Below are 18,438 nucleotides of genomic sequence, written 5' to 3'. Positions count from 1 at the left end.
ATTCCTCCTCTCTCTGTCTCGATCCCTCCCTCCAGTTGGGACCTCGTTTGACCCCTAGCCCTCGGACGCCCGACTCGCCACCATGAACTACCTTCGCCGCAGGCTGTCCGACAGCAACTTCATGGCCAACCTGCAGAACGGCTACATGACGGACATGCAGAGGCCGGAGCCCCCGCCGGCCCCGCCCCCGGCCCCGCAGGCCCCGCCCTCGGCGGCCGGCGGCTTCTTCTCCTCCATCTCGAACGCCGTGAAGCAGACGACGGCGGCGCTCAGCGACCAGGTCAGCGGCGGCAGCGGCGGAGGCCGGGCCCGGACCCTGCTGGTCATCGATGGCTCCCACACCGACTGGTGAGTGCTCACTCAGCCCGTGACACACACACGCCCCAATCCAGACACCTGTCCACGGTACACACACACTGTCCCAATTCACACACCTGTCCCCTGATACACACACACGCCCCAATCCAGACACCTGTCCCTGATACACACACACTGTCCCAATTCACACACCTGTCCCCTGATACACACACACGCCCCAATCCAGACACCTGTCCACGGTACACACACACTGTCCCAATTCACACACCTGTCCCCTGATACACACACACGCCCCAATCCAGACACCTGTCCACGGTACACACACACTGTCCCAATTCACACACCTGTCCACCGATACACACACACCCCAATTCACACACCTGTCCCCGATACACACACACTGCCCCAAAACAGACACCTGTCCACGGTACACACACACTGTCCCAATTCACACACCTGTCCCCGATATACACACACACCTGTCCCCGATATACACACACACCTGTCCCTGATATACACACACTGTCCCAATTCACACACCTGTCCCCGATATACACACACACCTGTCCCTGATACACACACACTGTCCCAATTCACACACCTGTCCACGGAACACACACACTGCCCCAATCCAGACACCTGTCCACGGTACACACACACTGTCCCAATTCACACACCTGTCCCCTGATACACACACACGCCCCAATCCAGACACCTGTCCACGGTACACACACACTGTCCCAATTCACACACCTGTCCACCGATACACACACACTGTCCCAATTCACACACCTGTCCACGGTACACACACACTGCCCCAATCCAGACACCTGTCCACGGTACACACACACTGTCCCAATTCACACACCTGTCCCCTGATACACACACACGCCCCAATCCAGACACCTGTCCACGGTACACACACACTGTCCCAATTCACACACCTGTCCACCGATACACACACACTGTCCCAATTCACACACCTGTCCCCTGATACACACACACGCCCCAATCCAGACACCTGTCCACGGTACACACACACTGTCCCAATTCACACACCTGTCCCCTGATACACACACACGCCCCAATCCAGACACCTGTCCACGGTACACACACACTGTCCCAATTCACACACCTGTCCACCGATACACACACACTGTCCCAATTCACACACCTGTCCACGGTACACACACACTGCCCCAATCCAGACACCTGTCCACGGTACACACACACTGTCCCAATTCACACACCTGTCCCCTGATACACACACACGCCCCAATCCAGACACCTGTCCACGGTACACACACACTGTCCCAATTCACACACCTGTCCACCGATACACACACACTGTCCCAATTCACACACCTGTCCCCTGATACACACACACGCCCCAATCCAGACACCTGTCCACGGTACACACACACTGTCCCAATTCACACACCTGTCCCCTGATACACACACCCGCCCCAATCCAGACACCTGTCCACGGTACACACACACTGTCCCAATTCACACACCTGTCCACCGATACACACACACTGTCCCAATTCACACACCTGTCCACGGTACACACACACTGCCCCAATCCAGACACCTGTCCACGGTACACACACACTGTCCCAATTCACACACCTGTCCCCGATATACACACACACCTGTCCCCGATAAACACACACACCTGTCCCTGATATACACACACTGTCCCAATTCACACACCTGTCCCTGATATACACACACACCCCAATCCAGACACCTGTCCACGGTACACACACACTGTCCCAATTCACACACCTGTCCCCGATACACACACACTGCCCCAATCCAGACACCTGTGCACGGTACACACACACTGCCCCAATCCAGACACCTGTGCACGGTACACACACACTGCCCCAATCCAGACACCTGTTCACGGTACACACACACCGTCCCAATTCACACACCTGTCCCCGATATACACACACACCTGTCCCTGATATACACACACACCCCAATCCACACACCTGTCCCCGATACACACACACTGTCCCAATTCACACACCTGTCCCCCGATACACACACACACCTGTCCCTGATATACACACACACCCCAATCCACACACCTGTCCACGGTACAGACACACTGTCCCAATTCACACACCTGTCCACGGTACACACACACTGCCCCAATCCAGACACCTGTCCACGGTACACACACACTGCCCCAATCCAGACACCTGTCCACGGTACACACACACCGTCCCAATTCACACACCTGTCCCCGATATACACACACACCTGTCCCTGATATACACACACACCCCAATCCACACACCTGTCCCCGATACACACACACTGTCCCAATTCACACACCTGTCCCCCGATACACACACACACCTGTCCCTGATATACACACACACCCCAATCCACACACCTGTCCACGGTACACACACACTGTCCCAATTCACACACCTGTCCCCGATATACACACACACCTGTCCCTGATATACACACACTGTCCCAATTCACACACCTGTCCCCGATATACACACACACCTGTCCCTGATATACACACACACCCCAATCCAGACACCTGTCCACGGTACACACACACTGTCCCAATTCACACACCTGTCCACGGTACACACACACTGCCCCAATCCAGACACCTGTCCACGGTACACACACACTGCCCCAATCCAGACACCTGTCCACGGTACACACACACTGCCCCAATCCAGACACCTGTCCACGGTACACACACACCGTCCCAATTCACACACCTGTCCCCGATACACACACACTGTCCCAATTCACACACCTGTCCACGGTACACACACACACCCCAATTCACACACCTGTCCCCGATACACACACACTGTCCCAATTCACACACCTGTCCCCTGATACACACACACGCCCCAATCCAGACACCTGTCCACGGTACACACACACTGTCCCAATTCACACACCTGTCCCCGATACACACACACTGTCCCAATTCACACACCTGTCCCCGATACACACACACTGTCCCAATTCACACACCTGTCCCCGATACACACACACCCCAATCCACACACCTGTCCCCTGATACACACACACTGTCCCAATTCACACACCTGTCCCCTGATACACACACACCCCAATTCACACACCTGTCCCCATATACACACACACACCCCAATTCACACACCTGTCCCCTGATACACACACCCCAATCCACACACCTGTCCCCGATACACACACACTGTCACAATGCACACACCTGTCCCCGATATACACACACCCCAATCCACACACCTGTCCCCTGATACACACACACACCCCAATTCACACACCTGTCGCCTGATACACACAGATACACCCCAATTCACACACCTGTCCCCTGATACACACACCCCAATCCACACACCTGTCACCTGATACACACACACACCCCAATTCACACACCTGTTGCCTGATACACACAGATACACCCCAATTCACACACCTGTCCCCGATATACACACACCCCAATCCACACACCTGTCCCCTGATACACACACACACCCCAATTCACACACCTGTCGCCTGATACACACAGATACACCCCAATTCACACACCTGTCCCCTGATACACACACACTGTCCAAATTCACATACCTGTCCCCCGATACACACACACACCTGTCCCTGATATACACACACACCCCAATCCACACACCTGTCCCCGATATACACGCACACCACAATCCACAAACCTGTCCCCGATATACACACACACCCCAATCCACACACCTGTCCCCGATATACACGCACACCACAATCCACACACCTGTCCCCGATATACACACACACCCCAATCCACACACCTGTCCCCGATATACACGCACACCCCAATCCACACACCTGTCCACGGTACACACTCACACGCCCCAATCCAGACACCTGTCCACGGTACACACACACACTGTCCCAATTCACACACCTGACCCCCGATACACACACACTGTCCCAATTCACACATACACACCTGTCCCCGATACACACACACACACACACCTGTCCCCCGATACACACACACACCTGTCCCCGATATACACACACACCCCAATCCACACACCTGTCCCCGATATACACACACACCCCAATCCACACACCTGTCCCCGATATATACACACACACACCCCGATCCACACACCTGTCCCTGATATACTCAGACACCCCAATCCACATACCTGTCCACGGTACACACACACTGTCCCAATTCACACACCTGTGCCCCGATACACACACACTGTCCCAATTCACACACCTGTCCCCTGATACACACACACTGTCCCAATTCACACACCTGTCCCCTGATACACACACACCCCAATTCACACACCTGTCCCCATATACACACACACACCCCAATTCACACACCTGTCCCCTGATACACACACCCCAATCCACACACCTGTCCCCGATACACACACACTGTCACAATGCACACACCTGTCCCCGATATACACACACCCCAATCCACACACCTGTCCCCTGATACACACACACACACACCCCAATTCACACACCTGTCGCCTGATACACACAGATACACCCCAATTCACACACCTGTCCCCTGATACACACACCCCAATCCACACACCTGTCACCTGATACACACACACACCCCAATTCACACACCTGTTGCCTGATACACACAGATACACCCCAATCCACACACCTGTCCACGGTACACACACACTGTCCCAATTCACACACCTGTCCCCGATATACACACACACCTGTCCCTGATATACACACACTGTCCCAATTCACACACCTGTCCCCGATATACACACACACCTGTCCCTGATATACACACACACCCCAATCCAGACACCTGTCCACGGTACACACACACTGTCCCAATTCACACACCTGTCCACGGTACACACACACTGCCCCAATCCAGACACCTGTCCACGGTACACACACACTGCCCCAATCCAGACACCTGTCCACGGTACACACACACTGCCCCAATCCAGACACCTGTCCACGGTACACACACACCGTCCCAATTCACACACCTGTCCCCGATACACACACACTGTCCCAATTCACACACCTGTCCACGGTACACACACACACCCCAATTCACACACCTGTCCCCGATACACACACACTGTCCCAATTCACACACCTGTCCCCTGATACACACACACGCCCCAATCCAGACACCTGTCCACGGTACACACACACTGTCCCAATTCACACACCTGTCCCCGATACACACACACTGTCCCAATTCACACACCTGTCCCCGATACACACACACTGTCCCAATTCACACACCTGTCCCCGATACACACACACCCCAATCCACACACCTGTCCCCTGATACACACACACTGTCCCAATTCACACACCTGTCCCCTGATACACACACACCCCAATTCACACACCTGTCCCCATATACACACACACACCCCAATTCACACACCTGTCCCCTGATACACACACCCCAATCCACACACCTGTCCCCGATACACACACACTGTCACAATGCACACACCTGTCCCCGATATACACACACCCCAATCCACACACCTGTCCCCTGATACACACACACACCCCAATTCACACACCTGTCGCCTGATACACACAGATACACCCCAATTCACACACCTGTCCCCTGATACACACACCCCAATCCACACACCTGTCACCTGATACACACACACACCCCAATTCACACACCTGTTGCCTGATACACACAGATACACCCCAATTCACACACCTGTCCCCGATATACACACACCCCAATCCACACACCTGTCCCCTGATACACACACACACCCCAATTCACACACCTGTCGCCTGATACACACAGATACACCCCAATTCACACACCTGTCCCCTGATACACACACACTGTCCAAATTCACATACCTGTCCCCCGATACACACACACACCTGTCCCTGATATACACACACACACCCCAATCCACACACCTGTCCCCGATATACACGCACACCACAATCCACAAACCTGTCCCCGATATACACACACACCCCAATCCACACACCTGTCCCCGATATACACGCACACCACAATCCACACACCTGTCCCCGATATACACACACACCCCAATCCACACACCTGTCCCCGATATACACGCACACCCCAATCCACACACCTGTCCACGGTACACACTCACACGCCCCAATCCAGACACCTGTCCACGGTACACACACACACTGTCCCAATTCACACACCTGACCCCCGATACACACACACTGTCCCAATTCACACATACACACCTGTCCCCGATACACACACACACACACACCTGTCCCCCGATACACACACACACCTGTCCCCGCTATACACACACACCCCAATCCACACACCTGTCCCCGATATACACACACACCCCAATCCACACACCTGTCCCCGATATATACACACACACACCCCGATCCACACACCTGTCCCTGATATACTCAGACACCCCAATCCACATACCTGTCCACGGTACACACACACACTGTCCCAATTCACACACCTGTCCCCCGATACACACACACTGTCCCAATTCACACACCTGTGCCCCGATACACACACACTGTCCCAATTCACACATACACACCTGTCCCCGATACACACACACACACACCTGTCCCCCGATACACACACACACCTGTCCCCGATATACACACACACCCCAATCCACACACCTGTCCCCGATATACACACACACCCCAATCCACACACCTGTCCCCGATATATACACACACACCCCGATCCACACACCTGTCCCTGATATACTCAGACACCCCAATCCACATACCTGTCCACGGTACACACACACACTGTCCCAATTCACACACCTGTCCCCCGATACACACACACTGTCCCAATTCACACACCTGTGCCCCGATACACACACACTGTCCCAATTCACACACCTGTCCCCTGATACACACACACTGTCCCAATTCACACACCTGTCCCCTGATACACACACACCCCAATTCACACACCTGTCCCCATATACACACACACACCCCAATTCACACACCTGTCCCCTGATACACACACCCCAATCCACACACCTGTCCCCGATATACACACACCCCAATCCACACACCTGTCCCCTGATACACACACACACCCCAATTCACACACCTGTCGCCTGATACACACAGATACACCCCAATTCACACACCTGTCCCCTGATACACACACACTGTCCCAATTCACATACCTGTCCCCCGATACACACACACACCTGTCCCTGATATACACACACACCCCAATCCACACACCTGTCCCCTGATACACACACACTGTCCCAATTCACATACCTGTCCCCCGATACACACACACACCTGTCCCTGATATACACACACACCCCAATCCACACACCTGTCCACGGTACACACACACTGTCCCAATTCACACACCTGTCCACGGTACACACACACTGCCCCAATCCAGACACCTGTCCACGGTACACACACACTGCCCCAATCCAGACACCTGTCCACGGTACACACACACCGTCCCAATTCACACACCTGTCCCCGATATACACACACACCTGTCCCTGATATACACACACACCCCAATCCACACACCTGTCCCCGATACACACACACTGTCCCAATTCACACACCTGTCCCCCGATACACACACACACCTGTCCCTGATATACACACACACCCCTGATATACACACACACCCCAATCTACACACCTGTCCACGGTACACACACACTGTCCCAATTCACACACCTGTCCCCGATATACACACACACCTGTCCCTGATATACACACACTGTCCCAATTCACACACCTGTCCCCGATATACACACACACCTGTCCCTGATATACACACACTGTCCCAATTCACACACCTGTCCCCGATATACACACACACCTGTCCCTGATACACACACACGCCCCAATCCAGACACCTGTCCACGGTACACACACACTGTCCCAATTCACACACCTGTCCCCCGATACACACACACTGTCCCAATTCACACACCTGTCCCCGATACACACACACTGTCCCAATTCACACACCTGTCCCCGATACACACACACTGTCCCAATTCACACACCTGTCCATGGTACACACACACTGTCCCAATTCACACACCTGTCCCCGATACACACACACTGTCCCAATTCACACACCTGTCCCCGATACACACACACTGTCCCAATTCACACACCTGTCCCCGATACACACACACTGTCCCAATTCACACACCTGTCCCCCGATACACACACACACCTGTCCCCGATATACACACACACCCCAATCCACACACCTGTCCCCGATATACACCCACACCCCAATCCACACACCTGTCCCCCGATACACACACACACCTGTCCCCGATATACACACACACCCCAATCCACACACCTGTCCCCGATATACACCCACACCCCAATCCACACACCTGTCCCCGATATACACACACATCCAAATCACACACCTGTCCCCTGATACACACACACACACCCCAATTCACACACCTGTCCCCATATACACACACATTGCCCCTAGCCACACACCTGTCCCCGATATACACACACCCCAATCCACACACCTGTCCCCTGATACACACACACTGTCCCAATTCACACACCTGTCCCCTGATACACACACACCCCAATTCACACACCTGTCCCCATATACACACACACACCCCAATTCACACACCTGTCCCCTGATACACACACCCCAATCCACACACCTGTCCCCGATACACACACACTGTCACAATGCACACACCTGTCCCCGATATACACACACCCCAATCCACACACCTGTCCCCTGATACACACACACACCCCAATTCACACACCTGTCGCCTGATACACACAGATACACCCCAATTCACACACCTGTCCATTGATACACACACCCCAATCCACACACCTGTCACCTGATACACACACACACCCCAATTCACACACCTGTTGCCTGATACACACAGATACACCCCAATTCACACACCTGTCCCCGATATACACACACCCCAATCCACACACCTGTCCCCTGATACACACACACACCCCAATTCACACACCTGTCGCCTGATACACACAGATACACCCCAATTCACACACCTGTCCCCTGATACACACACACTGTCCAAATTCACATACCTGTCCCCCGATACACACACACACCTGTCCCTGATATACACACACACACCCCAATCCACACACCTGTCCCCGATATACACGCACACCACAATCCACAAACCTGTCCCCGATATACACACACACCCCAATCCACACACCTGTCCCCGATATACACGCACACCACAATCCACACACCTGTCCCCGATATACACACACACCCCAATCCACACACCTGTCCCCGATATACACGCACACCCCAATCCACACACCTGTCCACGGTACACACTCACACGCCCCAATCCAGACACCTGTCCACGGTACACACACACACTGTCCCAATTCACACACCTGACCCCCGATACACACACACTGTCCCAATTCACACATACACACCTGTCCCCGATACACACACACACACACACCTGTCCCCCGATACACACACACACCTGTCCCCGCTATACACACACACCCCAATCCACACACCTGTCCCCGATATACACACACACCCCAATCCACACACCTGTCCCCGATATATACACACACACACCCCGATCCACACACCTGTCCCTGATATACTCAGACACCCCAATCCACATACCTGTCCACGGTACACACACACACTGTCCCAATTCACACACCTGTCCCCCGATACACACACACTGTCCCAATTCACACACCTGTGCCCCGATACACACACACTGTCCCAATTCACACATACACACCTGTCCCCGATACACACACACACACACCTGTCCCCCGATACACACACACACCTGTCCCCGATATACACACACACCCCAATCCACACACCTGTCCCCGATATACACACACACCCCAATCCACACACCTGTCCCCGATATATACACACACACCCCGATCCACACACCTGTCCCTGATATACTCAGACACCCCAATCCACATACCTGTCCACGGTACACACACACACTGTCCCAATTCACACACCTGTCCCCCGATACACACACACTGTCCCAATTCACACACCTGTGCCCCGATACACACACACTGTCCCAATTCACACACCTGTCCCCTGATACACACACACTGTCCCAATTCACACACCTGTCCCCTGATACACACACACCCCAATTCACACACCTGTCCCCATATACACACACACACCCCAATTCACACACCTGTCCCCTGATACACACACCCCAATCCACACACCTGTCCCCGATATACACACACCCCAATCCACACACCTGTCCCCTGATACACACACACACCCCAATTCACACACCTGTCGCCTGATACACACAGATACACCCCAATTCACACACCTGTCCCCTGATACACACACACTGTCCCAATTCACATACCTGTCCCCCGATACACACACACACCTGTCCCTGATATACACACACACCCCAATCCACACACCTGTCCCCGATATACACGCACACCACAATCCACACACCTGTCCCCGATATACACGCACACCCCAATCCACACACCTGTCCACGGTACACACACACACGCCCCAATCCAGACACCTGTCCACGGTACACACACACACTGTCCCAATTCACACACCTGACCCCCGATACACACACACTGTCCCAATTCACACATACACACCTGTCCCCGATACACACACACACACACACACCTGTCCCCCGATACACACACACACCTGTCCCCGATATACACACACACCCCAATCCACACACCTGTCCCCGATATACACACACACCCCAATCCACACACCTGTCCCCGATATATACACACACACCCCGATCCACACACCTGTCCCTGATATACTCAGACACCCCAATCCACATACCTGTCCACGGTACACACACACACTGTCCCAATTCACACACCTGTCCCCCGATACACACACACTGTCCCAATTCACACACCTGTGCCCCGATACACACACACTGTCCCAATTCACACACCTGTCCCCTGATACACACACACCCCAATCCACACACTTGTCACCTGATACACACACACACACACCTGTCCCCTGATACACATACACTGTCCCAATTCACACACCTGACCACTGATACACACACACACACACCTGTCCCCTGATACACATACACTGTCCCAATTCACACACCTGTCCCCTGATACACACACACTGTCCCAATTCACACACCTGTCCCCTGATACACACACACACCTGTACCCGATATATACACACACACACACACACACACACACACACACACACACACACACACACCTGTCCACCGATACACACACACACCCCAATCCACACACCTGTCCACGGTACACACACACACCTGTCCCCTGATATACACACACACACACCTGTCCCCTGATACACACACGCCAATTCACACACCTGTCCCCTGATACACACACACACCAATTTACACACCTGTCCCTGATACACTCACACCCCAATCCACACACCTGTCCACGGTACACACACACACCTGTCCCTGATATACACACACACGCCAATCCACACACCTGTCCCCCGATGAACAAACACACACACCTGTCCCCTGATACACACACCTGTCCCCTGATACACACACACCCCAATCCACACACCTGTCCCCCGATGCACAAACACACACACCTGTCCCCTGATACACACACACACCAATTTACACACCTGTCCCTGATACACACACACCCCAATCCACACACCTGTCCCCTGATACACACACACCCCAATCCACACACCTGTCCCCTGATACACACACACTGCCCCAATCCACACACCTGTCCCCTGATAGACACACACCCCAATCCACACACCTGTCCCCTGATACACACACACTGCCCCAATCCACACACCTGTCCCCTGATACACACACACTGCCCCAATTCACACACCTGTCCCCTGATACACATACACACCCCAATTCACACACCTGTCCCCTGATACACACACACTGTCCCAATTCACACACTTGTCCCCTGATACACACACACTGTCCCAATTCACACACCTTTCCCCTGATACACACACACACCCCAATTCACACACCTGTCCCCATATACACACACATTGCCCCTATCCACACACCTGTCCCCGATACACACACACTGTCACAATGCACACACCTGTCCCCCGATATACACACACCCCAATCCACACACCTGTCCCCTGATACACACACACCCCAATTCACACACCTGTCGCCTGATACACACAGATACACCCCAATTCACACACCTGTCCCCTGATACACACACACTGTCCCAATTCACACACCTGTCCCCCGATACACACACACACCTGTCCCTGATATACACACACACCCCAATCCACACACCTGACCCCGATATACACACACACACACCAATCCACACACCTGTCCCCGATATACACGCACACCCTAATCCACACACCTGTCCACGGTACACACACACACTGTCCCAATTCACACACCTGTCCCCGATACACACACACACCTGTCTCCGATACACACACACACACACACACACACACACACACCTGTCCCCGATACACACACACACCTGTCCCCGATATACACACACACCCCAATCCACACACCTGTCCCCGATATACACACACACCCCGATCCACACACCTGTCCCTGATATACACAGACACCCCAATCCACATACCTGTCCACGGTACACACACACACTGTCCCAATTCACACACCTGTCCTCCGATACACACACACTGTCCCAATTGACACACCTGTCCCCCGATACACACACACTGTCCCAATTCACACACCTGTCCTCCGATACACACACACACCTGTACCCGATATATATACACACACACACACACACACACACCAATCCACACACCTGTCCACGGTACACACACACACCTGTCCCCTGATATACACACACACACCTGTCCCCTGATATACACACACACACCCCAATCCACACACCTGTCCCCGATGCACAAACACACACACCTGTCCCCTGATACACACACACCAATTCACACACCTGTCCCCTGATACACACACACCAATTTACACACCTGTCCCCTGATACACACACACCCCAATCCACACACCTGTCCCCTGATACACACACACTGCCCCAATTCACACACCTGTCCCCAATACACACACACACCCCAATCCACACACCTGTCCCCTGATACACACACACCCCAATCCACACAACTGTCCCCTGATACACACACACTGCCCCAATCCACACACCTGTCCCCTGATACACACACACCCCAATCCACACACCTGTCCCCTGATACACACACACTGCCCCAATCCACACACCTGTCCCCCGATACACACACACACCCCAATCCACACACCTGTCCTCGGTACACACACACACCTGTCCCCTGATATACACACACACACCTGTCCCCTGATATACACACACTCACCTATCCCTGATATACACACACCAATTCACACACCTGTCTCCTGATATACACACACACCAATTTACACACCTGTCCCTGATACACACACAACCCAATCCACACACCTGTCCCCTGATACACACACACTGCCCCAATTCACACACCTGTCCCCGATACACACACACCCCAATCCACACACCTGTCCCCTGATACACACACACCACAATCCACACACCTGTCCCCTGATACACACACACTGCCCCAATCCACACACCTGTCCCCTGATACACACACACACCCCAATCCACACACCTGTCCCCTGATACACACACACTGCCCCAATCCACACACCTGTCCCCTGATACACACACACTGCCCCAATTCACACACCTGTCCCCTGATACACACACACACCCCAATTCACACACCTGTCCCCTGATACACACACACTGTCCCAATTCACACACCTGTCCCCTGATACACACACACACCCCAATCCACACACCTGTCCCCATATACACACACATTGCCCCTATCCACACACCTGTCCCCGATACGCACACACTGTCACAATGCACACACCTGTCCCCGATATACACACACCCCAATCCACACACCTGTCCCCTGATACACACACACACCCCAATTCACACACCTGTCGCCTGATACACACAGATACACCCCAATTCACACACCTGTCCCCTGATACATACACACTGTCCCAATTCACATACCTGTCCCCCGATACACACACACACCTGTCCCTGATATACACACACACCCCAATCCACACACCTGTCCCCGATATACAAGCACACCCCAATCCACACACCTGTCCACGGTACACACACACACGCCCCAATCCAGACACCTGTCCACGGTACACACACACACTGTCCCAATTCACACACCTGACCCCCGATACACACACACTGTCCCAATTCACACACCTGTCCCCGATACACACACACACCTGTCCCCGATACACACACACACACACACACACACACACACACACACCTGTCCCCCGATACACACACACACCTGTCCCCGATATACACACACACCCCAATCCGCACACCTGTCCCCGATATACACACACACCCCGATCCACACACCTGTCCCTGATATACACAGACTCCCCAATCCACATACCTGTCCACGGTACACACACACACTGTCCCAATTCACACACCTGTCCCCAATACACACACACCCCAATCCACACACCTGTCCCCGATATACACGCACACCACAATCCACACACCTGTCCCCGATATACACGCACACCCCAATCCACACACCTGTCCACGGTACACACACACACGCCCCAATCCAGACACCTGTCCACGGTACACACACACACTGTCCCAATTCACACACCTGACCCCCGATACACACACACTGTCCCAATTCACACATACACACCTGTCCCCGATACACACACACACACCTGTCCCCCGATACACACACACACCTGTCCCCGATATACACACACACCCCAATCCACACACCTGTCCCCGATATATACACACACACCCCGATCCACACACCTGTCCCTGATATACTCAGACACCCCAATCCACATACCTGTCCACGGTACACACACACACTGTCCCAATTCACACACCTGTCCCCCGATACACACACACTGTCCCAATTCACACACCTGTGCCCCGATACACACACACTGTCCCAATTCACACACCTGTCCCCTGATACACACACACCCCAATCCACACACTTGTCACCTGATACACACACACACACACCTGTCCCCTGATACACATACACTGTCCCAATTCACACACCTGACCACTGATACACACACACACAGACACCTGTCCCCTGATACACACACACTGTCCCAATTCACACACCTGTCCCCTGATACACACACACACCTGTACCCGATATATATACACACACACACACACACACACACACACACACACACACACACACACACACACACACACACCTGTCCCCCGATACACACACACACCCCAATCCACACACCTGTCCACGGTACACACACACACCTGTCCCCTGATATACACACACACACACCTGTCCCCTGATACACACACGCCAATTCACACACCTGTCCCCTGATACACACACACACCAATTTACACACCTGTCCCTGATACACTCACACCCCAATCCACACACCTGTCCACGGTACACACACACACCTGTCCCTGATATACACACACACGCCAATCCACACACCTGTCCCCCGATGAACAAACACACACACCTGTCCCCTGATACACACACCTGTCCCCTGATACACACACACCCCAATCCACACACCTGTCCCCCGATGCACAAACACACACACCTGTCCCCTGATACACACACACACCAATTTACACACCTGTCCCTGATACACACACACCCCAATCCACACACCTGTCCCCTGATACACACACACCCCAATCCACACACCTGTCCCCTGATACACACACACTGCCCCAATCCACACACCTGTCCCCTGATAGACACACACCCCAATCCACACACCTGTCCCCTGATACACACACACTGCCCCAATCCACACACCTGTCCCCTGATACACACACACTGCCCCAATTCACACACCTGTCCCCTGATACACATACACACCCCAATTCACACACCTGTCCCCTGATACACACACACTGTCCCAATTCACACACTTGTCCCCTGATACACACACACTGTCCCAATTCACACACCTTTCCCCTGATACACACACACACCTGTCCCCTGATATACACACACACACACCTGTCCCCTGATACACACACGCCAATTCACACACCTGTCCCCTGATACACACACACACCAATTTACACACCTGTCCCTGATACACTCACACCCCAATCCACACACCTGTCCACGGTACACACACACACCTGTCCCTGATATACACACACACGCCAATCCACACACCTGTCCCCCGATGAACAAACACACACACCTGTCCCCTGATACACACACCTGTCCCCTGATACACACACACCCCAATCCACACACCTGTCCCCCGATGCACAAACACACACACCTGTCCCCTGATACACACACACACCAATTTACACACCTGTCCCTGATACACACACACCCCAATCCACACACCTGTCCCCTGATACACACACACCCCAATCCACACACCTGTCCCCTGATACACACACACTGCCCCAATCCACACACCTGTCCCCTGATAGACACACACCCCAATCCACACACCTGTCCCCTGATACACACACACTGCCCCAATCCACACACCTGTCCCCTGATACACACACACTGCCCCAATTCACACACCTGTCCCCTGATACACATACACACCCCAATTCACACACCTGTCCCCTGATACACACACACTGTCCCAATTCACACACTTGTCCCCTGATACACACACACTGTCCCAATTCACACACCTTTCCCCTGATACACACACACACCCCAATTCACACACCTGTCCCCATATACACACACATTGCCCCTATCCACACACCTGTCCCCGATACACACACACTGTCACAATGCACACACCTGTCCCCCGATATACACACACCCCAATCCACACACCTGTCCCCTGATACACACACACCCCAATTCACACACCTGTCGCCTGATACACACAGATACACCCCAATTCACACACCTGTCCCCTGATACACACACACTGTCCCAATTCACACACCTGTCCCCCGATACACACACACACCTGTCCCTGATATACACACACACCCCAATCCACACACCTGACCCCGATATACACACACACACACCAATCCACACACCTGTCCCCGATATACACGCACACCCCAATCCACACACCTGTCCACGGTACACACACACACTGTCCCAATTCACACACCTGTCCCCGATACACACACACACCTGTCTCCGATACACACACACACACACACACACACACACACCTGTCCCCCGATACACACACACACCTGTCCCCGATATACACACACACCCCAATGCACACACCTGTCCCCGATATACACACACACCCCGATCCACACACCTGTCCCTGATATACACAGACACCCCAATCCACATACCTGTCCACGGTACACACACACACTGTCCCAATTCACACACCTGTCCCCCGATACACACACACTGTCCCAATTCACACACCTGTCCTCCGATACACACACACTGTCCCAATTGACACACCTGTCCCCCGATACACACACACTGTCCCAATTCACACACCTGTCCTCCGATACACACACACACCTGTACCCGATATATATACACACACACACACACACACACCAATCCACACACCTGTCCACGGTACACACACACACCTGTCCCCTGATATACACACACACACCTGTCCCCTGATATACACACACACACCCCAATCCACACACCTGTCCCCGATGCACAAACACACACACCTGTCCCCTGATACACACACACCAATTCACACACCTGTCCCCTGATACACACACACCAATTTACACACCTGTCCCCTGATACACACACACCCCAATCCACACACCTGTCCCCTGATACACACACACTGCCCCAATTCACACACCTGTCCCCAATACACACACACACCCCAATCCACACACCTGTCCCCTGATACACACACACCCCAATCCACACAACTGTCCCCTGATACACACACACTGCCC

The 18,438-nt window shown here is 53.4% G+C and overlaps 1 protein-coding gene across 1 annotated transcript in view; it reads left to right on the top strand.

Moving 5' to 3' along the window:
* The window catches only part of LOC132385459 (synapsin-1-like), a 244,053-nt gene that overhangs the window by 841 nt on the left and 224,774 nt on the right, over nucleotides 1-18,438 (top strand). Inside the window, exon 2 of the mRNA XM_059957544.1 lies at nucleotides 36-348. Coding sequence (XP_059813527.1) covers nucleotides 83-348 — 266 coding nt within the window. The 5' untranslated portion in view covers nucleotides 36-82. The remainder of the gene's footprint in view (nucleotides 1-35; nucleotides 349-18,438) is intronic.

Source organism: Hypanus sabinus, assembly GCF_030144855.1.
Source record: "Hypanus sabinus isolate sHypSab1 chromosome 24 unlocalized genomic scaffold, sHypSab1.hap1 SUPER_24_unloc_16, whole genome shotgun sequence".
Lineage (NCBI taxonomy): Eukaryota > Metazoa > Chordata > Chondrichthyes > Myliobatiformes > Dasyatidae > Hypanus > Hypanus sabinus.
This window is presented reverse-complemented; position numbering and strand designations above follow the sequence as displayed.